General features: G+C 46.5%; 12 protein-coding genes across 12 annotated transcripts; 8 read left to right on the top strand and 4 right to left on the bottom strand.

Annotated features, from left to right (window-relative positions):
- Window positions 1-504: 504 nt before the first annotated feature.
- On the top strand, window positions 505-2406 carry BHQ10_007293 (uncharacterized protein; the record flags this gene model as incomplete). Its single annotated transcript, XM_040879973.1, has 5 exons — window positions 505-547; window positions 601-705; window positions 770-1159; window positions 1211-1559; window positions 1620-2406. The coding sequence occupies 5 exons, from the start codon at window positions 505-507 to the stop codon at window positions 2404-2406; spliced, it is 1674 nt and encodes a 557-aa protein (XP_040735797.1).
- Window positions 2407-3043: 637 nt separating this feature from the next.
- BHQ10_007292 (uncharacterized protein) lies at window positions 3044-3583 on the bottom strand (the record flags this gene model as incomplete). Its single annotated transcript, XM_040879972.1, has 1 exon — window positions 3044-3583. One exon carries the CDS (start codon window positions 3581-3583, stop codon window positions 3044-3046), a length of 540 nt encoding a protein of 179 aa, XP_040735796.1.
- A 1434-nt stretch (window positions 3584-5017) lies between these two features.
- On the top strand, window positions 5018-5818 carry BHQ10_007291 (uncharacterized protein; the record flags this gene model as incomplete). The annotated part of the gene is made up of 1 exon (XM_040879971.1): window positions 5018-5818. The coding sequence occupies one exon, from the start codon at window positions 5018-5020 to the stop codon at window positions 5816-5818; it is 801 nt and encodes a 266-aa protein (XP_040735795.1).
- A 2892-nt stretch (window positions 5819-8710) lies between these two features.
- Window positions 8711-9382, top strand: BHQ10_007290 (uncharacterized protein; the record flags this gene model as incomplete). Its single annotated transcript, XM_040879970.1, has 1 exon — window positions 8711-9382. One exon carries the CDS (start codon window positions 8711-8713, stop codon window positions 9380-9382), a length of 672 nt encoding a protein of 223 aa, XP_040735794.1.
- A 1205-nt stretch (window positions 9383-10587) lies between these two features.
- On the top strand, window positions 10588-11252 carry BHQ10_007289 (uncharacterized protein; the record flags this gene model as incomplete). Its single annotated transcript, XM_040879968.1, has 2 exons — window positions 10588-11139; window positions 11199-11252. The coding sequence occupies 2 exons, from the start codon at window positions 10588-10590 to the stop codon at window positions 11250-11252; spliced, it is 606 nt and encodes a 201-aa protein (XP_040735793.1).
- Window positions 11253-11831: 579 nt separating this feature from the next.
- BHQ10_007288 (uncharacterized protein) lies at window positions 11832-13506 on the bottom strand (the record flags this gene model as incomplete). Its single annotated transcript, XM_040879967.1, has 3 exons — window positions 11832-12310; window positions 12388-12500; window positions 12701-13506. 3 exons carry the CDS (start codon window positions 13504-13506, stop codon window positions 11832-11834), a joined length of 1398 nt encoding a protein of 465 aa, XP_040735792.1.
- Window positions 13507-13976: 470 nt separating this feature from the next.
- On the top strand, window positions 13977-14474 carry BHQ10_007287 (uncharacterized protein; the record flags this gene model as incomplete). The annotated part of the gene is made up of 1 exon (XM_040879966.1): window positions 13977-14474. The coding sequence occupies one exon, from the start codon at window positions 13977-13979 to the stop codon at window positions 14472-14474; it is 498 nt and encodes a 165-aa protein (XP_040735791.1).
- A 1527-nt stretch (window positions 14475-16001) lies between these two features.
- BHQ10_007286 (uncharacterized protein) lies at window positions 16002-16526 on the top strand (the record flags this gene model as incomplete). The annotated part of the gene is made up of 2 exons (XM_040879965.1): window positions 16002-16294; window positions 16361-16526. 2 exons carry the CDS (start codon window positions 16002-16004, stop codon window positions 16524-16526), a joined length of 459 nt encoding a protein of 152 aa, XP_040735790.1.
- A 2255-nt stretch (window positions 16527-18781) lies between these two features.
- Window positions 18782-19537, top strand: BHQ10_007285 (uncharacterized protein; the record flags this gene model as incomplete). Its single annotated transcript, XM_040879964.1, has 1 exon — window positions 18782-19537. The coding sequence occupies one exon, from the start codon at window positions 18782-18784 to the stop codon at window positions 19535-19537; it is 756 nt and encodes a 251-aa protein (XP_040735789.1).
- Window positions 19538-20192: 655 nt separating this feature from the next.
- Window positions 20193-22703, bottom strand: BHQ10_007284 (uncharacterized protein; the record flags this gene model as incomplete). Its single annotated transcript, XM_040879963.1, has 1 exon — window positions 20193-22703. The coding sequence occupies one exon, from the start codon at window positions 22701-22703 to the stop codon at window positions 20193-20195; it is 2511 nt and encodes an 836-aa protein (XP_040735788.1).
- Window positions 22704-23331: 628 nt separating this feature from the next.
- BHQ10_007283 (uncharacterized protein) lies at window positions 23332-23644 on the top strand (the record flags this gene model as incomplete). Its single annotated transcript, XM_040879962.1, has 2 exons — window positions 23332-23378; window positions 23440-23644. 2 exons carry the CDS (start codon window positions 23332-23334, stop codon window positions 23642-23644), a joined length of 252 nt encoding a protein of 83 aa, XP_040735787.1.
- A 539-nt stretch (window positions 23645-24183) lies between these two features.
- BHQ10_007282 (uncharacterized protein) lies at window positions 24184-26792 on the bottom strand (the record flags this gene model as incomplete). Its single annotated transcript, XM_040879961.1, has 5 exons — window positions 24184-24792; window positions 24839-25167; window positions 25217-25325; window positions 25374-26472; window positions 26539-26792. 5 exons carry the CDS (start codon window positions 26790-26792, stop codon window positions 24184-24186), a joined length of 2400 nt encoding a protein of 799 aa, XP_040735786.1.
- Window positions 26793-26904: the final 112 nt, after the last annotated feature.

Here is a 26904-nt window from a genome sequence, read left to right as displayed (position 1 = left end):
TTCGTGGTCAGAGTTTACTTTCTAGTTAGATAACAACAAGAATATAAGAAGAAAAAGCGATTGTTCCGAAAAAGTAATGTTTATAAAAAACCACCCACACGTAAAACAGGGCGGAAATTACATTCGATAGATCATTTGTATATATATATATATGAAGTTTAAACCGATTTAGAACAAATCGATTCTGTTAGGCACGTGTGTATCTTTGGGCATGAAAGCAGCTGATGCATTGTTCTTTGAAAACCTAGGCTAACATACAATACACGGAACAGTACTGCCGGACTATTGTAGCAGCTGCGCCTCACATGCTGTTGCTCCAGGGCTGTTGCGTTGCTGTAACCAATCACCTCCCCACCATCGCTTTTTCTTTGTTCCTCCAGCATCCCCTAGTGTTCCCCCAGTGATCCATGCGATTCAACTCAGGAACTATATCTTCTTCTATAACTTGATAGCTGCTGGACAGCTATTGATCATTCTGAACAGACATTCATAATCGGCTCTAAAATGGGTGATGTGAGTGAGGTTGACGTTCTTGTAATTGGAGCAGGTGGGTTTGATCTCCCAGTTTTGAAATTTATTGCTGATTGAAATGCTATCCAGGTATCTCGGGAATATCATCAGCCAAATCTTGGCTAGATACCCATCATGATTCCCAACTGATTATTATAGACCGGGACAACTGCATCGGCGGAACTTGGAATTCGCGTGAGTGAAAGCATCGTCTTCGTCTTCTGCTTTTGTGGTTTTACTAACTTTCTGTGAACCATAGGACGTGGCTACGATACTTTTTGGACTCAATGGACGGTAGGAACAGCCGAGTTCTCGGATCAGCCGATGCCACGACCACCAGACGAGGACATTTATCTCGAGTTCTTCAAAGCCAAGCATACAACAAAATATCTCAACGACTACGTCGACTCACATAGCTACTCAGGAAGGACGTTGCGCGATAGAGTCAGACTTTCAAACGAGGTACAGTCAGTTCAAAAAATCGACGGCGGATGGACTGTAGTATCCAAGGAACGAGATACTTCACGACAGCACAGATTCCAAACCACTAAGTTGATTGTTGCCAGCGGTTTGACGTCAATTCCTAATATGCCTATGTTACCGGGAAGAGATGATTTCCTTGGTCAAATCCTACACCAGGACGGTTTTGGTTCGTCCAATTGTTTAACCTCACCGGGAGTAAAAAAAATCACCATTCTAGGTGGTGGTAAGTCATCGGCAGATATGGTCTATGAATCCGTCAAAGCCGGAAAAACCGTGTCTTGGGTATTGAAGGCTACGGATACGGCTGGKCCCGGATTCTTCCTGTCTCCTAAGGGAGCAGGGCCATACAAAAATGCATTCGAGATAGGAATGACTCGACTAGCCGCAACCTTTACGCCATCTTTTATGAACGGGATCAATTGGTGGACAAGCCTTCTTCATACCTCTAGTTACGGCCTGAGACTAATGGCTGGTTTCTGGAACTCTATCGACTCAAAAGCTCGCACAGAGGCCAATTTTCAACGAAAATGCCTGAAGGACTTCGACAAATTGTCACCACACTCACCGTAAGTACTGATAGTTCCGTTTGAGTATTACCTTGTTTGAAAAGTCTCTGAATCAAACAGGATATTTTGGCAAAACTGTACGGGTGGACTTCTTAATCACCAGGACTTCTATGACACCATTGCAGAAAATGTTCGTATCTATGTCGGTGACATTGATTGCGTGTATGGAAATGTACTTCGTCTGAAAGACGGCGAGCAGATACCTACCGATGCTCTACTTTGCGGCACAGGCTGGAAGCCATCACTCCAATTTTTCTCCGAAGAGCAGTCCAGGCAACTCGGCTTGCCGCACTTAGTAGAAGAGGAGACGTCAGATGAGAAGAAACACTGGACGGCTCTCGAAACCGAGGCTGACACCAAAGTTTTCGCTACCTTTCCACAGCTTGCAACCCCTCCTGCCGTCTATCTTAAGCCAGCCGCAAAAACCCCATACCGGCTGTATCGACACCTTGTTCCTTTGTGCGAATCCGGCAGTGCAGGTAAAGATCGCTCTATTGTCTTCATCGGGCAGGTCAGGGTAGGGAATTACTTTCTCATTGTGGAATGTCAATCAATCTGGGCGACCGCCTACTTGGACGGCAAGCTGAATTTGCCGACCACAGAAGAGCAGGAAAAGAGTGTAGCATTATTCACAACGTGGTGTCGGCGTCGATATCTCAGTAACGGACTTCCGGGAAATACTATGACTTTTGAGCTCATCGGATATATGGATACCCTGTTGAAGGACCTCGGCCTGAGCAGTAATCGCAAAGGTTGGTTCAAAGATATTTTCTATCCTATCTGGGCTAAGGACTTTCGTGGCTTGAAAGCAGAGTTTATGCAGAAATATGGTTACAATAAAAACTGAGGCATATATTCATTGATGGTCTCCGTACGTCTTATTGATCGATCAAGGATAAAACTCAATATTAAATCAAATACTTTCAAAGCAGAGCATTGGACGCAAATCCCTTCTTTTGTTCAGCTTTAGAAGTTACCCAATCTTACCGCAGTCATCATCTTACACTGGCTCTAGAAGGGATGAACGATGGTTGTGAATTACGTCCCTTTCAGCCTGGCTTACGCAGAGTTATACTTGGTTCTGGCCGTACTCTTTCGACTAGGTGAGCCGCGATTTGAGCTCTTCGAGACGGATGAAAGTGATGTCGTCCAAGTGCATGACTTACGACTTCCGCTTCCCGGCTTGATTCAAAGGGCATATGAGTAACAATTCAAAAACTTTGGCTGCTGAAAGGTATTCAGTTAGCGTTTTCGAATCAAATTTTTAAATTGAAGAAAAGGAACAATATCGAAATAATGACATGTAATTTGTTCTTCTTGTAATGTATCTCTTTTAAAAAAGCGAGCATGGTTTCTCGAGCACTTTCAGTTCTCTATCAAGGAAGGAATATACATAAACGTAGCCTGAACTTGTTAAACCCTTCCAACGGCCCAGCCCACTTGCACAAATTGGCTGTCTTGCACAGAAAAAGAGTAATAATCCCTCAAGTACACACTATCTGGAAACTGTTATAAGTACTGTTCTCGTCGCCTTTCAAGTCCCCTGAGCCAGCCGCAACAACACATTGCGGTACCTTGAGAGGAAAATTACCATCCGCAATAGGTCTGCTGGTTCCAGTACAATTCGCATCTGCGTAGACATATGGAGTGCAATTCTCAGCAAGCCTTGTCACCCACAGATCATAACTGTCTGTAACGGTAACGCATTCTCCCGGGGTTGATGTCTGGCCGGTCACCGTCTCGGCAGTTAGATTAGAACAGTCCGGCCTAAACGCGCCGTAGCCGGGATCCGCGATGGCATAAGCAGTGCTGTTGAATGTGCGTTCGAGATCAGCGATGAACATTGACGATTTGAATGACAGTGCCTCATTGGCTCGATGCAATGAAATTGCGGAGATAACGAGTGCAGTCAAGGCACAAAGGGACGAAAAGATAAGGTACGCATTCAGCATTGAGCCTCGTGTTGAGGATTGCTTAGCTGTGCTTTTTCTGGTGTAGTTCTCGGTCGACGGGCGTTCGGCCATTTTTAAGGATGGTGGATTTGGTGCTTCAGTCTAGTATTGGCCAATAATCTGGCTTGACCGCTATGTGTGGTAAATTGATATGGGAGGAAGAAAACTTTTTTGGCTGAGGAGTGTCTGATTTTTTTAGTGAATGAAATACTTTGGCAGCGCTGGGATACCCTTTGCTGTTTATAACCCTGTTTAATATAGAATAGAAAACAGAATAGCGGTCTTCGGCGACTAAATACATATTGGATGTGTCCTTAGCCTTGAAATGGCTTCAGGCGGCTGTGCCACATTTCTTTGTAACTGCGGTCACCAGCAGATATCCCTGTCGTGGGTCTTTCACATGATTAGCCATCTTGATTGCATCCTAGAAATGAAAATGCAGGTGGCACTCACGGCTTAAATCACTGCATGGTAACGGATGGCTAGTAGCAGTGATTGTCAACGACATATTCCTCATTGGCATCAATCCAAAAATAGTTTTTGTAATTGCTGATAATGCAGAATGCCAAATCAGCACGAGGTTTGGGATAAATTGAGATTTTTTTGCCATTACCCGAATGGAAAGTACATTACCCCTGAAGGCAGTGCTTGCCATGGTGGCCATGCTGCGCTTTGGTAGATCGAAAGCAGTTTCCCTTCAAGACAATACTGTTCAGAAATCGTCATCCGATTGTTGTTTCTAGTGTATGTTTTGCCACAGGTATGACTCTGCAGGAGTAAATCAAGCGGGGAATAATAATCTTTACATGAGCTAAATTTCAGCCTCGACGAAAGTCCGCTTTATAATTGGTTTCCTGTCAAGCTTGATTGATTGTCTGTTCGCATTATTTTACCCCCGTTCGCAAAGAACATGCCGTACAATTTATACCTAGGCACTCCAAGAGCTGGAAAAAACTCGCATGTCCCGCAAACTTTTACTACAGAGCATATATTATTCGACATGCATGACTAGCGAGGCCGCAATGTCCGTTTGTAGATGTCAGAATAATAAAATTTCCGCATGAAATCATTCTTTCTCCCTAGGGTCCACTCACTTCACTCAGCTTCGCTGACTGATCCTTGAACTACTGAATCGCTGGAGACTGTATGATCAATTATTTAGGATTTCTGCTCTAAATGACAGCATATTTGCTGACAGTGCGATATGTTGGTTTCATGTTTTGATAAATATTACATACTTAAAGTTGTGTGACCGAAGTGATTCTGAACCTAGAACCCCTGAAACTTGATGACTGTTGTGAGCACCTCTCGATTATGCCTTGCTCATTGCTCGATCAGAATGCGATGAGATAGATCTATTTATCTATAAGAAGTCGGTTGGTGATTCTCTTCCAATACTGTCGCCTCAGTGTGCACATCTGCCCCATCTACCGAAGAACCTTTTGTTACAGAGAAACGAATAATTATTATCTTTTGGTATATGACTGCACTGTTATCTTGAGCATCATGGGAATCCTAGGCAACGTCACGTCACTGTTGTGCATCTTGTTAGCACTAGCTGTGACTGGAATCTCATATCCTACTACAATCAATATCACCGCAGAGGACTTCGCGAATATGCCAGACATAAAAGTCAGGTCTGACGGTACCATTGTCCCTCACACGGGCACAATAGACATGGTCTGTGGTGGATGCACACCATCCTATTCCTATTCGAAAGTAGGGGACGGCAATCCTCATCAGAACTTTGTCATCACCCAGAAGGGTGGGACTAGTGTTGAGTGCAGTACCCCGGAGACATCCACGGGAACCGGCTACTCACTCACTCTGGGCTGGAGTATGTCCCTAGGCTTAGACGCTGAGTTCAGTTCCCTCGGATTCGAAGTAACAGAGGAACAGAGCTACTCAGTTAGCAACACATTCACGTGCGATGGCGTTGCTGCGGAGAGGGGTTCTATCTGTGTTCTGTTTTATCAAGCTGTCACAGCGTTTACGGTACAGGTGACTGAGGAGCTAGAATGTGCCTGCGGGGAATCTTCCACTATTGACCGCGGGACGGCAATTGTCTACGCACCTAACGCAGATCAAATTGGCAGTGTGCAGGCAAGGGGCATCAACGTGGTATCGCATGGAGTCGAGCAGTGCTGGGGTGAAAGTGACCGAACAATCAACTACTATTGTGGACCTCCAGGGCTCCCGGATTTCTGGAGACTCCATGATGCAGGGCCCTGGGTCGACGACTATGTGAACAAACGGGAGCCAGCTGGCTGCGATATTCCAATTGAGGCCAACCAGTACTACGACTGATGGACTGCATGTGTGGATGTCGAGGCTGGGCCTACTCAGCAGTGATCCGAACTAGATTCAACAAGTGTACAATCTTGCATTCTTTATTGTCTTTTCATATTTTCTCTTTGTATCTTTCGACATGTCAATTGAACAACCAGAATTTTATGTTATATAATCTCTAGTTCTTCAGTATGATTCTGACTCGGGTTATATAATGCGTATGTGTGCGTGTATTTTACGTCTGTCGTGTCTTGTGTCGTTTTGAGTTTGGGGAACTTTTTTGATGAGATCTTCACTAGTCAAGTTGATATCTTTTCTGCTTCGATTAATAGGTTGACATTGTAAGAGGTCTGCATAATTGATGCTTCTTTACTTATATAAAACAATTCAACAGAGTGCGCATCAAAACGTAGTAGGTCTGTTAAGGAATCACAGTAGGATGAGATATGTGTTGGCACCCTCGCCGTATCCGAAACCGAAACACCACACCACCATCATTCAGTTGACAATAAAGCGTATATATTGCGTCGTCTAAATCTTTATGAAGTATATGTTTAATCAAAGCCTCTTTGAGGTTTTCTGTTCTCCATATTTTACAATATTAGGGAGTCAGTGAGCTTTTCGGAAGCTATCGGATAGGGAAGGGGGGGGTTGCTAACACATATTTCGTATCTTCCAAACTGAAACATGAAGTCCATCAATTCTGGAGATGATATTTTTAAAGCGCATTCTAAATCGCTTTCAACACATTTCGTAGTTCATCTGTGCTTAATTGGTTAATTAACCATAGGAAAATCTTGAGGTCCAAAATACCCTAATTATGCGGGCTCGGGAACTACCTGTGAATCTAATCAATATACTTTTAAGACCCTTATTCATATGACTCCTTGGGCATTCGACCCGAGAGGAGATCACCGAGTATTACCGTCTCTTGTTCTAGGAAAGAATCAATGGAGAAGCACTCAAGCTCAAGTAACTGACGTTTGCGAGTCGAGTCGTCGAAACTCATGACTATGATAGCCCTACCTCAGTGGTAGTTTGTAGTACTGTGGGTGGCTGCCTGAGCAAGTTGCTAGTCAAGGAATCTCAAAGGCGTTATCACGGGATTACGAACAACATATGAGCGGGGCTTTTTTTTTGATCTTCTTATAACTACATGACTCGATCGTGAGAAGCATATAACACGGTGGGTTTAGCGGGCTGGGTAGTATTAGGGTTACAGCCGTATTATCGCCGAGATCCCGAAACATCACACCACCCTCGGAAAATCATATACAAGAATAAACAAATTCTCTCAAAACTTCTCGGATAAGCCCGTAGTCGTTACTCATAGACCATGTACTTGGGAAGTTACTTCTTCTCCTAGGCCATTTTGCGGTAGGCTGTTGCCTTACAACGCGACCGTATGATCTTGAAGTCTGTGGGTGTTGGTCATGTTCTTGATATCGTATAAATCCGTGCTGAATGCATCCATTTATTTTCGTCATTCGTGAATATTATCGACTATCATTATTTCATTCACGGTCGTGCAGATTGTTCCACGTTGTTCGGCCTCAAGACAACCTGGTGATTTCCTCCGCATCTCTAATTGTAACAACAGTTCCCTAAAGCCGAAAATTGACATGCCTGGCCCCGAACATAGCTTCTCAGTGGAGGAACCAATGGTCGTAGAGCCGTCGAACTCGACAAAAGGGACAAAGGCGGCATCATGTCCGATGCATTCGTGGCCACGCGCTATTCAGCATATTGACCGGAAGGATTTGTATACAAATCTTGAAGACCGTATACACTACCTGCACACCTTTCTCGATTTTAGTTCCAGTAAGCGTCATAAAATCAATCTCGATTTTGGACTTGCCTTATCGTGACATGTTCAAGCTAACCCTATATCTCAGACGATATCGAAGCCCTCATCAGCGGATCCAAGTATATCAAGGCATTAATACCAGCTGTTGTGAACATCGTTTATCGCAAGCTCCTTCAATATGACATTACGGCAAGGGCATTCCAAACGCGAAGTACGAGTTTCGAGGGTCCACTGGACGAGTTCCCCAGCGAGGATAGTCCACAAATCAGGCATCGAAAGATGTTCTTACGGGGTTACCTTATTAAATTGTGCTCGGATCCTAGTAAGATGGAGTTTTGGCAATATCTGGATAAAGTTGGGTAAGTGAGCTCACCATTGCTACATTATTTGAAGGAAGAAAATATCTGACAACTGTTCTCACAGTATGATGCATGTAGGTCAAGGGCGAGAACACTTACTTCATATCGAATATATTCATATTGGCGCCTGTCTTTCTTTCATTCAAGACACCTTCACAGAGGCCATACTGTCACATCCTCGAATGCAATTACATCGCAAGATAGCATTGGTCAAGGCTTTAGGGAAAGTCATATGGATTCAGAATGACCTTTTTGCAAAGTGGTATGTGAGAGATGGTCAGGAGTATGCAGATGATAGTGTCAAGGTCAAGATTGAACAAGAGGGGTACTTGCATGGAAAGAAGATTGTGAATGATTCAGATGACTCTTCTGTAGCATCTAGTGATTAGGAAATTGAAACATTATTGTATTTACTGGCTAACAAAAGAGCTTCTTTGTTGTATCAGTCGGCAAGTGATGGAGTAAGCCAGAAACTGACAGACTTTCACAGTGATGAATGACAAACAATAGTCGCCAGCCGCCGAGAATTTTCCCTCCTCCAGCTGTCAAGGTGAAGATTATCATGATTCTTCTTGCAGCTCCAACCTGTCGTTTCCTGACAGATTTTGGTTAGTTTCCAGCAAGTGCTTATTCTTCTTTCAAGCCTTTTTTGCCATAACGCATGTCAATTATTCAGGCTTCTTCATTTCGAATTCATATTTCTCAAAATTAAGGAACTCAATCGATCAACCGCGTTCTGGAATAATGAACCCAAACAATGCCGCGCGATTGACCACACCCATGTCATCAGAGTCTCCTCAACTCTACGAAGAACATCAGAAATTCGAGCCACTGAGCCCCGAATCGATTGCCAGCCCTTCTCCAGAACCAAGACTCTATCAATACGAATGGGCAACAGATCCATATGATATCACAAACCGCCTGGCCCCTCCCGAAGTCGCTATTCGCAACCACTTATTCGCTGTCGAGTTTCGAGTGTCGAGCTCAGACTTCTTCAGAGCGGAGGTCAGATTCTACGCGAGAGTCTACCCAGACTACGAAAAAGCATTTCTTTTGGGTTGCGAGCGCGTGACAGCAAACGAACGGTACCGCGCAGCGCTTTTCATTCCACAAAAAGGGGTGTATGGTGTCGATGTTCAAATCCGCCCTGATCGTTCAGGATTCCATATAGGGCTGGTAAAACATCGGTATTTGACAACTGTGTACGATGAAAGTGATGGAATGCGTGTGCCAATTGGAACCCTTGAATATAGAGCTGTCTTTGGTGATGACCATCGTCAGGAGGAAGACCTGGAACCTACTACCGAGTCAAATAGTCAGGCGCCAATTGAAGGGATACAATCCCAGACGAATACTGATGTTCAAAAGACGGATGATATTTTCGCCCAGTGGTTGAGATTTAGTCCACAACATTAGTGTTGGTCGTTACTTATACAGGAGTTGGTGGGATAGATTTGTATTGCTTGAGTTAGATTGTCTCTCTCGTCTGAAGTGGTAAGCTTCGATATTTTAGAGAACATGGGTAGCGTAATATGTAGGCATCACTCTACAGATAATTCAAAATTGAGAATCAGACACGCAGCCTTAAAGTATGTCTACGTTCCATCGCTCAAGGCTTACATAGATACAAGATGATAACAATGATAGCTTTGGTTGGTAATTATGACCCGATAATAGATTTCTCTATCACCATTTCCTCGCCTCAAGAGCCTGTCTATAAATGCTTGGATATTTCCATTTAGGTGTACTTCAAAAGAAAAATGCGAACGCCCAAATGTAACCAACAAACATTTCAAACCAGCTCTCCTCAATGATCTTCAGCTCCCGAGACCATCTTATGGATTTTGCAAAGCTGCGAACGATTGCAAGATTGGCAACCTCTGATAGGCACCCTAGAAAATTCAGGAAGAACCACAAAACATAACACAAGCCACAGCCATTTTGAACGCGAATGACTCAGCGTTCAATCTAGGATTGCGTGTAAGTACTTCACCATAGTTGTCATACGGCCTGACCGTCAATCTATGCCAAAACCTCGCCCAGAACCTCCACAGACTCGTTGCTAACGTGACATCTCCAAATAAGGCTGGCCATTCACTGGTCGGTCAAGACCGACTAGAACAAAAAGCAGCTTAATCGCCGGGGTGGGGGGCCGCAGGGTCTCTGTTAAAATCTTCTATACAAAATGATATTTCTAAGCAGGATTAGACGAAATCTTAATTATCCCCGGTGCTCACAGTGTGGCTGTCCTCCCAATTAATCTATATGTTGTGGACTACAGCCAATAGGTGGGCTAGAATGGCAACGCAGCCGCATAAACAAAGACCACAAAGGTGGCACTGCTCGGACTCACTTAAGCGCCGATCAATTGTGATTAGTACTATGTATGTAACTAGGGCGAGGATACACTGACGTAACATGGCTATATTTAGTTTACTACAAGCTGTTGCTGCCATCGAGGTCCTTTTTGTCCCCAAAGATTGAGAATTTCCATCTTGTTCCATAAAAGATCCGTAGCCCCTCTATACATTATTGCGTATTGAGTAAAGCCAGTTCTATCTTCTGTTTGCCGACCATCTAAGAGTGCCACGTGAGACTTGCGAAAACATATCTAAGAAACAATGGAAACAATCCTCGAGTCACAGTCATTCCCCATAGCGATAGCGGATGGTTTCATTCAAGACGAAGAAACCACTATTATTATGCAATGCCACGACCGACTTTTCAATGATGTCGAAGTACGAGATCTATCAAATCAAGTACTCTTCACTGTCGAAAGCAAGGGCCTAGCCTCAGCAAGCTGGCGCCGCACAGTGAAGGATGCTACCGGCACTCCTCTTTTCGATCTCCGCAAGTTCTTCAAAAACGGCGTGAATCGCAAATGGGGCGTGGAAGATCCTAGTGGTCTCGATCTCTGCTCCTTGAAACATACCTCTACATTTACACAATTTAAAGCTCTTGATGTGACGGTTCTTAATCAGGCCGATGGTGGCAAGGAAGCCGTCGTTCATGTGCGGCCAAAGGACCAAGTCGGTATGACCATACAGGTCAAAGTCAAAGGTGCACCTGTCGCTGAGATTCAGATGACGGAAGCAAATCATAGTCGCTTCAATTTTACCGAAGATAGGAGTGTTTGGAGAGCTCGGGTTGCTGGTGGAGTAGACCTTACCCTTGTAAGTACTAAGTTTCTGACAAATAAATTATACGTCCTATACTAACCTATTTAATTAAGATTGTCGCCATTATGCTCTGCCGAGCTGAGATGCAGCATTCTTGGAAGCAGTAGAGTTATAAAGAAGAGCGTCGCTTCGGACTTGATGATATATTGATTTTTCTTCATGATGTTTTTGTAGCGTGTTGATAGGACATCCTGCACTCCTTGGTTTCAAGTTCAGGCATTAACGAAGTAGGTGGTTTTCTAGATTAGCTGTACGAAATAATAGGAGTCATTTATGCATATCACGAGCAGACATAAGTCATGCTAGTTCAAAATCAATTAAGTTATCGATCAAGATGCCCCATGTAATCAAACAGATGTTTAGCTGGAAACGTAGTCGAGTATTTTCTTCGACAGCCAACCAGATGCCGAATCCGCTTCGGCCGTGGGACATAGCCCTAACAGCCCCATATGCCTAGGGCTAGATATTTCGTCTTACAGCAAGATGTTTGGGAAGAAATTCTATGATAGTATAAAAATTAGGGGAAAGACATTTCCTTAGTTGGCAAAAGGAGTTCTGGTACGGCCGGTACATATCGTCCGCTACATTTGTAAATCAACGTTCAAGATTACGGTCCAAATCTGACCACTTAATTTATCCTCAATGTCAACACTCCTTGTCCATAGAATACACTGGAGTGTACAAAATCATTTTCTAGGCCTCGCAAAATACACACCCACCCCCATCAGGCCGAATACTCCCACCAGCGCGCCATAGACACCAAAGGACACCAAATATCCGCATTGTGCTACGAATCCAGTCACCCCATATGACATGCCAAAGCTCGCATCACCGCGGATTATTGCCACTAGTGTCATAGCCGCCAGCGCATCCGCGGTACTGGTTTGGGAAATCATGTACGTGAAGGTTACCTCGAGGGTGCCTGCGTAGGCCATAAGAATCAGGCAGTGGATAACCACGAGGGAAAACCAATGAGGTTGATGATGCTGGTTGGGATCGAAGTAGCGCTCGGTCAGGCCCCCAAAGCCGATCAAACCAGCTGTGCCGAAGCATACTGGGAAGACGAGCATAATGAGTCGGTGCTGCGCTTTAGTCTYCCCGCCATTATGTCTGGCCATGTAGACAAGCAGCTTGTCGCTGCCATAGCCGAGGAAAATCCAGTTCCCTAGTTTAAATTTCATTTGTGTCAGTCACTTTTTTAGGAAATATTGTTGGATCTCAACACCAGTATTTAAAACGTACAAACAGCGAGAAATATGCCAGTAAGGTTTATGAGGCCGATGCTGGAAGCAGGCCAGCTCCAAGGTGGACTGACAAGGATTTCGGCGAAGTAAGTGATGTAGGCAACCATTCCTCTGGCCTCATATGTCAGTTATTCTTTCTGGCTATAGTTTTATATTCCTAGTGAAATGCAAGCTTGGTGGAACGGTCTTAACCCGTGATGACAGTGTTCAATAATCCACACCACAAGATTCGCCAATCCATTGCTAGGTGGGCCATGCGGGAAAAGATATCGAGGATATGGCCTTCACTACCTGGGGTGCGACCAGACCACAGACGTAGCTGGGCTGAGAGCGGATAGGGACTAGCCTTGAGCGCATGTTGAAGTTCTCGATGCTGCTCGCGTGTCATGTGTATGGCGGCCGGGGGGTTGGCGATGCGGTCGTACCGGGTTTCGGGCATTAGAAAAAAGAAGCCTGGGATGCAGAGGGAAATAATGCCAATAAAGACGTAATGTGGCCCAAAGTAGGCGGGTGTGGTTGTCATGTAGGGAAGGCTAATACATAGAATGTAAAACAGCGCGTAGCCACAGTTCAACACCACCCCCATCATGGCTCCACGTTCGTGGATAAAGCTTATATCCTGTATTAACATATAAATGATTGCATCCGACGGAGAGGTTCCGATGGCTTGCAGTATCCGGGCGCCCAGGAACGACTTGTAGGAAGTAGTGCAGGCTCCCCAAATGAGCGAGGTGAGGAGAATCAGGTTAGCCAGAAGCAAAGGTAAGCGGCGACCAAAACTGTTGAAAAGCGCCACAAAAAGGAGACTCGACGGAGCACATATGGGAGTTATGATCGTGATTAACAAGTTTACCTTGCTAGAAGATTCATGGGACCATTGGGCTGCCAGGCTGGGTGTGATGTTCGATAAGTAGGATTGTGTGAGTAGGCAGACTGCGAACCACAGTGAGAGGAGAATCAGGATTGACCAGCGTCTCCATCGAGGCCAATTCAGGGGATCGCTTGGGTCAGCCGCGGGTACAGGGATCAAGCTTATTTCACCGTTATCCTGCACGAGGAGGTCATCGTGGATCAGATCGGACTTCACCGTATTTTCGAGATCGGATTGAGCTGTCATTTTGGTCGAGCTTTGGTGTTCTGGTCACAATGATACAACTGTCTTGAGACGCAGACGATGGGTTATATAAGCACCAACATCAAATACATCAAATGTCCTACCGGACCGGTGACTCACTTGATTATCGACCGGATGCTGTCCCTTACACCTCTGATATCCAAAAACTGCCGACCTAGACAGCCGCATGGAGAGGATTCCCAGATAAGAGCGGGGTCAAAGTCAAAGCAGGACAGCCACTCCAGGGGATTAGAATGGTAGAGGTCGCTATAACGGTGCTGGGGGCTTTATCTAATATCACGAAGGGCCAATAAACTATTTAGTACGAAATTGCTCCCCCGGCCCGGTGCAAAAGCCATATGTGGGTAGTTGATAGCAGTTCTTAAGGACATCACGCCTCCAAAGGCTGGCCTAACAGCAGACATCCATCTCTCTAATCATTGTACACGGTTATTGTTCAACATTAAGCAACTATGTCCATCTGGGAAGATACAGAGCAACAGGCGCTTCTTCGCCAAAAAAACCGCGCTACTGTTGAAAAGTACCTAAGCACGAGCGGCATCAGCCGCGCCGAATGCTTCATCGCCGATGGTATCAAAGAGCTCACCTTTGCCACACATGCCAGCCCATTGTCCCCGGACAACAAGTCTCCCATCATCTTCAAGGGCCGTCGGGCTCTAGAGGAAAACTTCTGCTTTAATGCAGCAAATTTCTCCGGCTCGTGGCTGAACCCCAAAGTTTACGAGACGCAAGATCCCAACAAGTTCTGGGTGGAGACTGCTCTAGATGCCGTATATCTTGTCGATGGCAGGAAGATACCCTACAAACAACCTTACTACGTGATGACATTCGAAATGAAAGATGGTCTCATAGAACGATTTCGCGAGTTGTTCAATCCAATTGAGTTGATCCGCACCCATGGCTGCACTGATAAAGAGGGCCTATTTCGGCCAAACACCCCGATTGTATAACATCAACTTTTTTGAATAGAAGAGCAGACTCAGCCACATCAATTAACGTGAGAGTCCGGGATGTGAAACATGGGTGGGAGTACTGTGCTGCGAGTCTGCTCTTACCAAAAGCCTGAGGCGCGGATCCAGGTTACTCAAGTGAACAGGGAGCGAAAAGAGGGCAGGGAGAGGATTTCTCTCCGACCGGAGTGGACCTATCATACACTACACTAGAAACTGTCTATAGTTCATAGGGATGCGATACGGACATTTTAGCTTTTAATAGAAGCTTTATCACCAAACACTTATATAACCTCTACATAGTGTGATGACTTGGATAATTATTCAACTAAAATGATTGCTTCAGTGATCAGATCCATATCTTGAATATGTCACTTATTTAGAAGAGTTGAGACTAGAGTTGACATCGGAATCAAGCCTACATAGTAGACCCAACGTCTCGGATGTGATTTAGGGCATCATTATCCCTACGGGTTAGTGGGCCACTCGGGTATGCGGGCCACTTGGGTATGGTTACTTCGGCAAGTGGCCGATTTAAACCCATTGCTTTACAAAGCCCTATTTACCCTAGAAAGCGCAGACATACGTCTCAGAGCTTGTCCACGCAGTTATAATAACCCTTGACTAGATAAATACATTAATTGATACTATGCGACGTTGAGATATCTAAATCATAACATCGCACGACGTAATCTTGCCTTGGGGTCGGTGTGATAACTTTCCGATACGGACGTGAATTTATGGCTGGGKATCTTTAAATAGTTGAATATCTAGCTTTCGAGGATGTGAGTTGCAAAGGAATATTGAGATTCCTATACACAAAATGGAACAAGTATAGCCGACACAGTTAGTCCATTCATGAAAGGCTGGTTCACTATCATCGAAATAAGTTCTATGTGGAATCTAAACTTACTCAACAGTGCCAAAATTGCTTGCACTTCATTCGTACTCCGCAGAGCGATGGATCGTGTAACCTACGGCCGAGGACCTAACGCCCAGCCCTAACACGGAACGCAGCCAAGCCCTAATAACGATCCTGATATAGCCAGTTTCGTCACGACTCTTAAACAGTCGGAAGGTGATCCTGATGAGCTTTTCAGTTTCAAACCTAGATTTGACAGTGCAGATCGCCGAAGCATATTCGTAAGGGGAGCTGACATTAAGATAAGTTACCTGACTTCAATGAGATGTAAAAGCCAGGCCGAGTCCAGTCCACAGTGTCATCTTTTTTGATGTATAACCCTTACCACTGCAAAGAGCGATTTCATGAAACATCATCGCCAATTGCAGCTTGACTAGCAATTTCGTTTCTCTGATTGCGCAGAAGTAGGGCCCAACTGTCCCGCCGACAACTTAGGGCTGAGCTACCCTCCAAACCTTGCAGCAAACATCGCATGGGGCGAGAAAGTCTCTCGCATTCGCCCAGTATAATACGCCCGCATCTTCATCACCGACATCATCTCCTTATCTTTTTAGGGCGGCGGCGGAGGAGTAGCATCGTCCGCAACAAAACAATCAACGCTATCAATGGGAAACAACATTATGCTCGCCGGTCTGGTATTTCAGATCATCACTCTCGTCCTCGTCGCTGCATTGTGTCTTGAGTTTGCATGGCGCGTGCAGCACCGTTTCCCACATTGGAAGAACGTTGAATTCAGCAATGTCCACGGCATTCGTTCGTTTCGTGGATTTTTGCTTGGGGCAATTGCGGCCTTTGTACTCAGCTTTCTTAGATGTGTTTATCGTGTCGTCGAGCTCGCTGGTGGATGGAACAATAGTTTGCAGAGTGAGGAGGTCCCGTCGATCATTCTGGAGTCGGCGTACGCTTTGTTTCTTCCAATCCAAACCCGTTTGAGAGTGTTTGCTGACGATGCTAAAAATTATAGAATGAATACTACCGCCGTATTCGCCCTTGCTGTTTACAAACCAGATAGTGCTTTCAAGGATATCTTTGGTGCTCTACGTGCGTCTTCATCGGCCTCTTCGGAGGAAAACCACAAGGCGGAAGTTGTCGAAATGCAACCTCCATCAGCCGAGACTCCATACCTGTAAAGTAAACAAACTGTTATGGTTTGATCAGCAAGCCTGCATCCTATAGCTCGCTCATTGCTCTTTGCAGTAAAACTAATACTCGTTGTGTTTGAGCTTATGACTTTTCGACCTCAATCACCGTTTCCCGTTGTTCTTTATGTGATATTTTGACTGCGATTCCCGTGTTGTCAATTTCCAATATCGTTTGTTATTAAAATATAGCTTATGGTAGCAATTTTACTAATCGATTTTTGCGTCTTCAGCTTGGTTTAATTTGCAGGTCTGCAATTGCCATGGCAAGCGACGAGTGTAGGGCAACGGGAACAAAACCCTCTCAACAGCGATCGCCCGAGAGTAAAGCGGACGGCTCTGAGCACTATTGTCGCGCATGTCATCACGGGGGATGTTTGTACACAATGTCGAATTGCTCATTCTCTTAGATCTAAGTGATTGACATGCACATCAACAGATCTTCAGGGGGCTCACAACAATTGATCAACGTGATTGGCGAATTGCTGAACTTCGATGACGATCTCCTTCACTAGAGTCATAGACCGACTAAAACGCACCATTACCGTTGCACGGGCCGACGTTGCAGGGCCAAAATCGGCGAAACGTTGGTCATACATCTGCTTATTTGCAGAGTATGACGAGGTACGACCTGTGTAGTATGGAAGAGATTTTCGGGATCTGCTTGTCCTACACATTGAATTGTTCTCTTTGTCTATCGTCTCGTCAAATCCAAGTCTCGCCGTCTTTCTACGGGGTTGAGATTTCGTCCTTGACTCAGGAGTCAGCCCACTGTCCAATCAAAGACAAACACAAGAAATAATATTTGTTCTCCATTCAATCTAAGTATAATTAGCAACTTTCGCCCAACCAACACTCGGACTTTCAGCCGTCAAATAGAGGCCAGCGATTTGATTGAGAGTAATACGAGTCTAGGCCGGGTGGCTGATTCTCATTTCCAGCCCGTTGCGCCTCGTCTGGGCGGTATCAGAGTCACCGCTGTTCAGCCATACTAGGCTCATCCTAATGTATTTGTCTCCTTGGCCTGGAATTTCTGATTCTACGCTTCAGTTCTGGACTATTGTTGTGAGAATGCGAAAGGCATGAGTATGAGTGCGGAAGAATGAGGACCAGCCTCGTACCGGGCGGAGCCAGCGAGAATGACTGCTAGTGGCTACGTTGTACGTGCTGGCTCACGGGCTAATGCGCGTTAATTTCTTGGTAACTGAATCGCGAAATTACGCAGATTAGCTCGTATTATGAGTTCTGGTCAGGCCAATCCATGATGCAATTGTAAGACACGCCACTCTTGGGAATGCCTGCCGATTCTTGGCTTTGCCGACAACACTTGTTGTTGTCTTTTCAGTTTTTGTCGGGTTATGCATAGTACAGAGTCAAGCGACAGAGCACACGTACGTAGTCCACCTAACTACTACTATGCACTACTAAGTAGTAAGTACACAACGTGTTGCGCTATGATGCAGCGATGCAGAGAGAGAAAAAGAAAGGGGAACACAGGCACGGGCCAATCGGAAATTAGAAAACGGCCCGAATGGGGCGCAGAAATTCCCGATCGGGTCTAGCCAGGCATGAGGTCCTCAAATACACAGAAATACACCCGAATACGACGAGCAATACGCTACAATGGGACTCAGCGGACAGCCAAGTGCCGCGAGGTACCTGTGCCTGAGTACCAAACTATGCAACAGTGGACGGTAACATCGACTAATCCTGATGAGGACTAAATCTTAACTCAGCTGGGGCAGTGTCGGCCCACTCTGATTGGGGCCTGCGCCCCCTGCACACCACACTAACCAGTGGGGCTCACGTGCGCTGCAAGTTATTTTGCTGTCCCATCCAATCAGCAGCCAGAAAGCACCAAATTTGCCCATACGGGCCTTGATGGTAACGAAATGTAATACAAGGTATTGAAGGTACCGCTCGCAATTGCAGGGAGACAGCAGGAGGGGGGAATTCAGGCAAGAGCCGCAGCCAGGGAGGCTGCCTGCCCTAAGGTCATCCAAGTATTTCTTCGTCGCTTCCCTTACTTTTCCTCTGCTTCTTCTTTTCTCTCTCTCTCGCTACGCAAACACTGCCTCTCCAGCCTCACTCCAGTCTCTCTTTGGAAATAGAGTCCTTTGACTCGTGTCGTTCTTTACAAACACCACCATCTATTCTTGCCAGCTGAACTTTTTCAGTTCACTACATAAATACTCTCAATCACAACTCGTCGTCTAACGATCAACAACAACAAACAAAACATCAAAATGAAGTTCCTCGCTATTGCTGCTGGCCTCGTCGCCTCTGTCTCCGCCTACACCTACCCTACTCCCTTCAACCCAACTGCCAGCGGCGCCGCCCCCAGCGGTAACTCGCTCTACACCCCCAACGCCGGCAGCCCCGTGACTTTGGGTGAGGACTACTCCATCACCTGGGACCCTACCACCCCCGGCCCCATCGCCTTGGTTCTCTGCCAGGGCCCCTCCACCAACTGCGAGCCCATCTTGACCATTGCCGACTCTGTCCCCAACAGCGGTGAATTCACCTGGAAACCCACCGACCTCACTCCCTCCGCCACCTCCTCCGGCGGATACGGAATCATGCTCATCGACTGGACCACTGAGGCCTACCAATACACCACTCAGTTCGGTGTCCTTGCCGGCGCTGTCTCCGTCTCTTCCTCTGCCGCTGCTTCTTCTTCCACCCCTACCTCCACCACTACCGTCGTCATCCTCCCCAGCAGCAGCGCCGTCATCAAGCCCACCACCACCGCCGCTTTGAGCACCGTCGTCGACTACACCGTCAGCACCACCGTCATCTGCCCCGAGAGCACCAAGCTCCCCGTCGGCACCGGTACCGTCTCCATCCCCTGGGTTACCAGCACTGGTACTCCTAGCGTGCCCACCTCTGTGCCCAGCACCGTCCCCGCTGCTCCCAAGTACACTGGTGCCGCTGACCGCAACATGGTCAGCTTCGGTACCGTTGGTGCTATTGCTGGTCTTGCCGCTCTTTTGGCCTTTTAAATGAGTTTTCCTTGTCCTTCTTGTACATTCTTGAGTCTTTCATCAATTGATGGGATTCTCGTCTCTTGATTCCATTCGTCTGCATCGCATGCCAAGTCTTTCATCTGAGCAAGCAAATTTATTCCATCACCATATTTTACATAACGGTCATGTACATTTCAGGCGAGTTGCGTTTGTGCGGGGTGGTATAGTTGTTGAAGCGAATGGAGTCATGAGAATTAATTCTTCTTATACATTGTCTATGTGTATGTTTATATTTCAGCTAAGCATTAATGTCTTTATATTCTAATGACTACTACTTACTTATCGATTACTTCGCTTTGTTATCGATTACTTCGTGTAACCAACGACAAATTTCTGGAAAAGGTAAGAGATACTCAATGCGGTAATTCTCCGAACTGACTGATCAGGTCGAGTTCTGGCATGCAATATTACCATGGATATTTGTAGTATTTTTGATTATGTATTTACATTGATGGCTCCAGTAAGAATAATAATTACAAGAATGAGACCCTGCCTATCGAGGGGTGTGTATATAGTCCTCACCTAAAAGTAGGGAGGAATCAAGGATCAACTCCTTTGTCAGGGTCGCTTTGCTGTTTGTTGCGTCGTTAGTCGTTAGATGTGATTCTTTCTCCGACAGTGGACGGATTGATCAGCTGATGAAAAAGTCTTCAACTGTCAAAGGCCTCGTGGGCCAGGTTGTATGTTCTTCTAATGTATTATGTTCGTCGTCGTTATTGCGCAGGTTGAATGAGCTCGTCTGGTCGATTGATTTGTTTCGAGAAGATTTATAACGGATTGACGACGAAGGGCGATATTCGTTTTTTGAATCGTTCCGAGTATCCAACAGCACTGTTTCAGGCCCGTAGCGAATCGCGCGTCCGAAAGCTACTATCATTGCAACAGAGAGCTTTGTCCACATGAGTATAGTCCGGTTGATGCCGTCCAGGTTGTCGCTGTTCGAAGTGCTGCTTTCCTCTCGTTTGTGGGTTTGTTGACACTGGCCACATGCATGACAGACAGGTTGAGAAGGACGATGTTGAGATTCTGGTTTCATGCGCATACGTAACGAGGATGAACTCTTTGCCCACTCATTTCGCTGTTCAGAGCCAAATAGAATGCCCAAAACCCACCACGATACTCGCCCGAGTTGCTTGATGCTCCTCCTCCATATCCCTACAATCAACCTTCGAGCAAATGACATTTTCGAATCTCGAGAAGTACCGGCTTCCAAATCGGCACTACTGCCCTTGCGTACCGACAAAGGTACCCTATACGCCCTGGGTGTGTGGTGGCTACCGTAGATATTCAGACGAGTTGACCCAACAGGGGTATTGAGACGAGAATAAGCTTGACTTGATTGCCTTGAATGTGGCCTAATGAATTCATCGTTTCGTTCTGCTTCCTCGAGTTCAGAATCTAGTGTTGTCGCAAAGTGCATATTGTTAGGTTCGGACCGTCTCGACAATGGAGAGTCAGAAATATTGTCATCTTCTGGCTCCGACACTTCATCTTCATATGCTTGGTAATGGCTTGTACGACCTTCTAGAGCAGCCAGTGTTTCTTCTTGCGCGAATCGTGTTGCATTGTCCGCGCCTCGTTCGTAACCGGGACTGTAAATCGAAGAGAAATGTTCGCCGGTAAGTGACGGTCGTTGTGGTGACGTGGGTGTTGGAGTAGTAGTGGTAGGTAATATCAGAGGTTTGAGAGTGCAAGTCCCGGATGGGAAACGCCGCATATTTCGCGCCCGTACAGGAGTTTTACCTTGCAACTCGGGTGAGAAAGGAAGAGGAACACTCCATCGCGATGAGATTGTTGATGGATGCGATATTGTAGACGAACGCTGAGAGTCACATGCCACTGAAGAAGCAATAGTAGAGTCATCAGGAATCAGGTCAGGAACCTCCGGCTCGTGTTTCTCAACTCCAGCCTCTGGATCGATCAAGCTCGGTTCGGCCAATGGGTAGACAACATCCGATCGCAATGGTACAGACGGGAGCATTGACTTCGGTCGAGACAGACGAGGACCAGGACTGCGGGTGGGCGACACTTCTGGGCTGCGACTTTCTATTCTCGTGGGAGACTGTGCGAGCAGCTCCGTCAAGACATCGATACGTCTCTCCAGGCCCCGATTCGTAGATCGCAGAGACTCTACATTCCGTAACTTCTGCGCCTGCAAATCTCGCTCACATTCGAGGTCTTTAATCCGAGTAGCGTAGTCCTCGAGCTGACCTTCAAGAAAAATAATCTTGGTTCGAAGCTTACTTTCCACATCCGTCCGAAGTCCAACTTCTTCATGCACTCGAACGTCAAACTTGTCCTCCCATTCCGCAATCTCCTGCCGTAGCACCTTGATTTCAGCATTCAGGGCCCTCAGCTTGGAGACCTGCGGTTTGGTGGTTGACGCCTGCATTGGACTCGACTGATTCTGTACCGCGGCAAGTTGTGCCTCTAGATGCTCGATATATCTTTCCGTTGCGTAGCTATCTGTCCTATCGCGACTATTGCTTCTCGGTCTATTTGTATGAAAAGTCGACAGCGGCGAGGACCGGTTCTGCTGATTATAGGTCGCCGTCACGAGATCCGCATCATTGTCTCTCAAAATAGAATAAGGAGACAGCTGTCGCAAAGATGACGGGGACCGATATGAATATCGCTGATTCAAAGAAGAGTGGTGATCCGATACATCGAGCGGCGGACCAAAGAGGCGTGACAAAGATGGACGACGTAATTTGCGACCTCTTTGAGACGAGTCGTGGATTTCCTGCAAAATACTGACTCTTCGCCGTGTGGATCCAGGGGATTTATTGTGTGGTCTTTGTTCAAGGGCGTTATTGTTGGTGTTGTCAGGAGAAGGCGATTGATTTTCTTTGTCAACGGAAGCATCAGACGCGGGAGACGCAGACCGCCATGATGTCGCAAAGCGATCAGACAAGGCTACCTTATTTGGCGAGATGCGAGCACCTTGAAAGCGCGCGTTCCGCAGTTGCAATCGTCGCGTCTGGAGGTTCAATGGCTCTGGCCTCGGTGGTGGAGACGGCGGGGAACGGACGAAGACAGAAGGCGGACTGGACCGGGGGGAGCTTCGAAAGGTGCTTTGTGACTTTTGTCTGGTGGACGATGACGGTGATAGAAGTTGCGGGGATATGGAGAATGAATCCATGGCAGAAAAAGCTAACTCAACTGAGAGTCATGGATTCGGAGTATCCTCGATCAGATGAAAGCTACTTAGGTATGTACCGAGGAATGCCGAATTGCCTGCCAATTGCAACGATCAGCGGAGATGCCGTCTCGATCAGGAACGGGCACTATCTCATGGGGCAGGTGCTCCGACGATTATTTAAACAAGAATAAGATTCTGAAGATATAATTTAGGTAAGATGAGAAAGTACGCAGTAAATAAAGCAGGAAGCTAGAAAACAAAAGGAGATGTTTGTTTTGTCCCCGCCGTTGTCCCCTGAATTGTTTTGATTTAGCACGGAGAAGCTGCGATCCACCGACCCGCTTCACGTGAGCTTCGACAAGATGTTGGTGCTAGGCATACCCAAAGATCAATTGATGGTAACGTATTTCATCTGTCAATTGAGTATATACTTGTCTTTAATAACAGTACGTATCCAGGTTGATCTGAAATCTGTGTATGTTTTGGTCACATATCACGTGACCTCGGCGATAACCGATAAGGAATTTTCAACTCGGGCGAGCAGCCCGCCCAAACCATCTGGAATCACTACAAATTTACATCCTCAGTCAATACTACGAGTAACAGTACCAGACTCTGAACATACGCAATGGCCCAAGCCCCGTTAAAGAAAGCGAAACCCGGCACTGGCAAAAAGTAAGCCCCCTTCCCTCCCATTCTCTCGTTTTTCGTAACTAACTAACACTTGCTTTAAAAGATCATCCTCAAAACTCGGCCCCCGCGTAATCGCGCCGAAAAAAGCCCAACTCGCGAAACAGCGCAAGACGATGAAGAAGCTCTCGTCAGGCCTGATCAACAAGACGGAGAAGAGTCTTGCGGAACGAGCGGGACATTTGGAGTTGTTGGTTAATGCGAAGAAGGAGAAGATGAAAGAGAAGAGGGCTGAGTATAAGAAGAAATGAGTTTTTATCCCTCCGCGGAGCAGCGGTCAGAGAGGGGAAGGGGGCAGGAGATAGGAGATTATTTATTTCGACACCGAGCTTGATCGAGGCGTGATGAAAGGAAAGCAACGTTGGAGGATACCGTTCGACTGTGTGCAGGTCGAGCCATATACAGATACCCAGCACTCTGCTCGAGTTTACATGTCATGGCGTTTGATGAACATACCACGATTGTACATATTTTTTGGGCTACTATGAATTGAATAGATAAAAGTTCCATTGATTAATAATACCAACTATGCACAGTAAAAACAAAAACCAATGTGCCATGAAATGAAACCAAAACATTCAACAGAACCCGATCTTGCAAAGATGAATCCGTCAAATGTCAATATGAAATCGCTTGCCCTGGGTATCTCAAATCGCTCCGTCCCTTTTTTTCGGTTGTGTTTGGATTACAATGTCGAACAACAGAATAGAAAAAATGTGCAAAAGTAATATAAACAAGAAGATTAAAAACACGCTATCATATCATGCTCGTCATCATTAAATGGAGAAGCTCAAACTTTGGTGATCTTGGTGGCTACCCGAACGGGGCTACCGGCCTGCTCGATGAGCTCCTGACCCTGCGCCATCCATCGCTGGAATCCGTCCTCACTGGGATCTTCGGGGAAGTTATCCCAGATCTCCTGCTCGGTATCTGCGTACCGCGAGTACTTGCCTTTCAAGTTGTCGGTGGCCGACCAAGCAGGAAGTTTGGTGAGAACGCTAGTATAGTAGACGTATAGGATTCGACAGAGGAGTTCGACGCGGTCGATGTAGTGCTGCTGGCTGGGATCTGGCTCCTTGCCGCCATCACCGAGTCGCTTCCACCATGACACACGCCAGCGTAGAGACAGGAGGATGTTGCCCAGTTCTTCCAAGAATCGGATATGGGCATCCAAAGAGATTCGCTTCCACTTAATGTTGTAGAAATCACGTTCTAGTTTGCGGAAACCCTCGACTTCAAGTAATCGACAGAAAATCCGAGACAATTGAGCTGCTAGTAAAATATCACGACGGTCTTGGTTGTTGGACACATCCATTAGTTTGTCGTTGGAAGATCCGTCCAAAGCAACGAAACTGTACGATGCGCGGCTTGGCATGTTGTTCCATTGGGACAGCAGTTTCTATCAAATTAGTAAGAATATTACAGGCGATATGATCACAACTTACATAGACATTATTCATGGGGTCACAGTCCTTTACGCAGCTAAGCCAATTTTTGGTCTTATCCTTGGAGTCAATGACACGATGGTCGATGAACTCTAAAAATGTCGACTGAGAATTGTCATTGTACTCGCTGAGACTCTTGAGGAATTTGTATGTTTCCCCAAGGTCAAGTACGTAGAGAGATCCCCAAGATTGGCTGGCGCGGATATTGAATTTACCGCGGCGCTCGCCGAGGAAATTAAGCAGTTCATGGAGGTCAAATGCTGAAGGAATCTCAATTCGGACCCGGTGATCGCCTGCCGTGGATGTGACATGATTGATTGCTCGTTGTGCTGCAAGATGTTAGCTCTATGCTCATCTTTCGAAGTCGGCGTCACTTACAAATATAGTTGCAAGTCCCGTACTCGACAATACTAGCAAAGCATGCACGGGCACAAGGCTGCTCTTGTAGGGTAGGACGACAAGCATCGCATGGTGCGTTGCCATCGCACTAAGCACAATCAGTATAGGTCTATCACGAAGTTCGTATGAAGCATACCTTTCGTTTGTTCAATCGACATTGAACACATGTATCTTTATTCTTCCGCCTTAAGCCGGCATTGGCCCTGCCCACAATGGTCAAAGGACCCTTCCGGCGAGCACCTCGAGGGGGGCATACAAAGTCTTCGGACGATATAGCCCCTCCCAATCCATCTTCTTGGACAATCTGTAAAGGTCTTGGTTGCTGGATCTGGTCAATGTTGACAATAGAAGAGTTCCTCTGTTTGCGCTTGCGTGCTACTGAAGCTGGTTGGAATGCTGATGGCGTATGTCGAGAACCGACATGGCTTCGTCGCTCCTGCTCGAGCGACATTTGTGGGATGTCAGAAGTATCCTCACTAACCATGAACCCATTGACTTTGGGAAACTCGGGTGATGATTCCAGGGACTTCTCGGGTGAGACTGGTTCATCCCATTGTATAATTATTTGCTCGTCTTTCACACTGTTATCAGTGCTTAAAGGTAACCCGTTGCTTGCTATACTGTTCAAATCAACAGACACAGCAATACCGTTACTGTGTATTGAAGGGCTTCTTGATCCCGTCTGAGGTTCCGGCTTGGCCTGTTGAGGTCGGCTGTAGACGGACACATCGTGCGGCAGGACGGCAAAAGACCCAACCGACATGTCGGTGTTGGGGAACCATTGTTGATTCAGTGATGCGCTCGTCATCGATGTTTCCGACTGAGCTTCCAGTGGCGGTGATATAGGGAACTGCGTCGGAGCGAACGAGGTTGGATAGCTGACAGAGTTACGCCATCCATGTTGTTTGTTGTGATTGACACTGTTGTATGATACAGACTGGCGCAGTCGTTGATAGGCAGACAAGCTACGTGCCCGCTGATAGTTTGTCAGTCCAGCGTCCATTCCCCGCTCGCCATCGTCGACAATCACGGTCGCACTCCGTCCGAGCGTATTTTTTGGGTATTGGTTCGAATAGACCGAGTCCGATGGCATCACCAAGCCATTGGAATGGGAAAGTTGAAATTGCGACCACGCATTGTCGGAGAGCAAGTTGTCGTCGACGGATTGATGTGTTCGCGGACTAAAGGTTCCTCCCACAAAGTTGACGCCATCGGTAACACCTACTGAAGCGTTGCTAAAGAGATCATCTCATGTCAGATATTCCGAACACTTCATATATGGAAGGGCAGATGAGACGAACCTCAAGTCCAGACTTGTCGCGTCGATGACCGAGGGGTCAAGGCTGTCGCGACTGGGCGGGCCCTGAGCAGAGAGGAAATCGAATAGTTCGGCATCACCTTCATTAGAATCCTGGTACGAATCTAGTTCTGGCAGGTTGTCAAAGGTGTTCTGGTCCCAGGTCAAATCGGAAAAGGTGTTGCTGGTGAAATCCCACGAGCTGAGGATACTGTTGGGATCGACGCCCGGCGCATTATCAGCACTCCCGCAGTCCATCAGGCGATATCGACGAGAGGGGGAGGAATGTCGTGGTAAGCAAGCCCCGCGACTGATCGGTCGAAGGGTCTTTGTAGTTGACGTAGTTTTGTTTTCGATGGTTGGATTTTTG

This window comes from Talaromyces amestolkiae, assembly GCF_001896365.1.
Source record: "Talaromyces amestolkiae strain CIB chromosome Unknown scaffold15.1, whole genome shotgun sequence".
Lineage (NCBI taxonomy): Eukaryota > Fungi > Ascomycota > Eurotiomycetes > Eurotiales > Trichocomaceae > Talaromyces > Talaromyces amestolkiae.
Note: the sequence above shows the minus strand (reverse complement) of the source record. Positions and strands in the feature narration are given on the sequence as shown.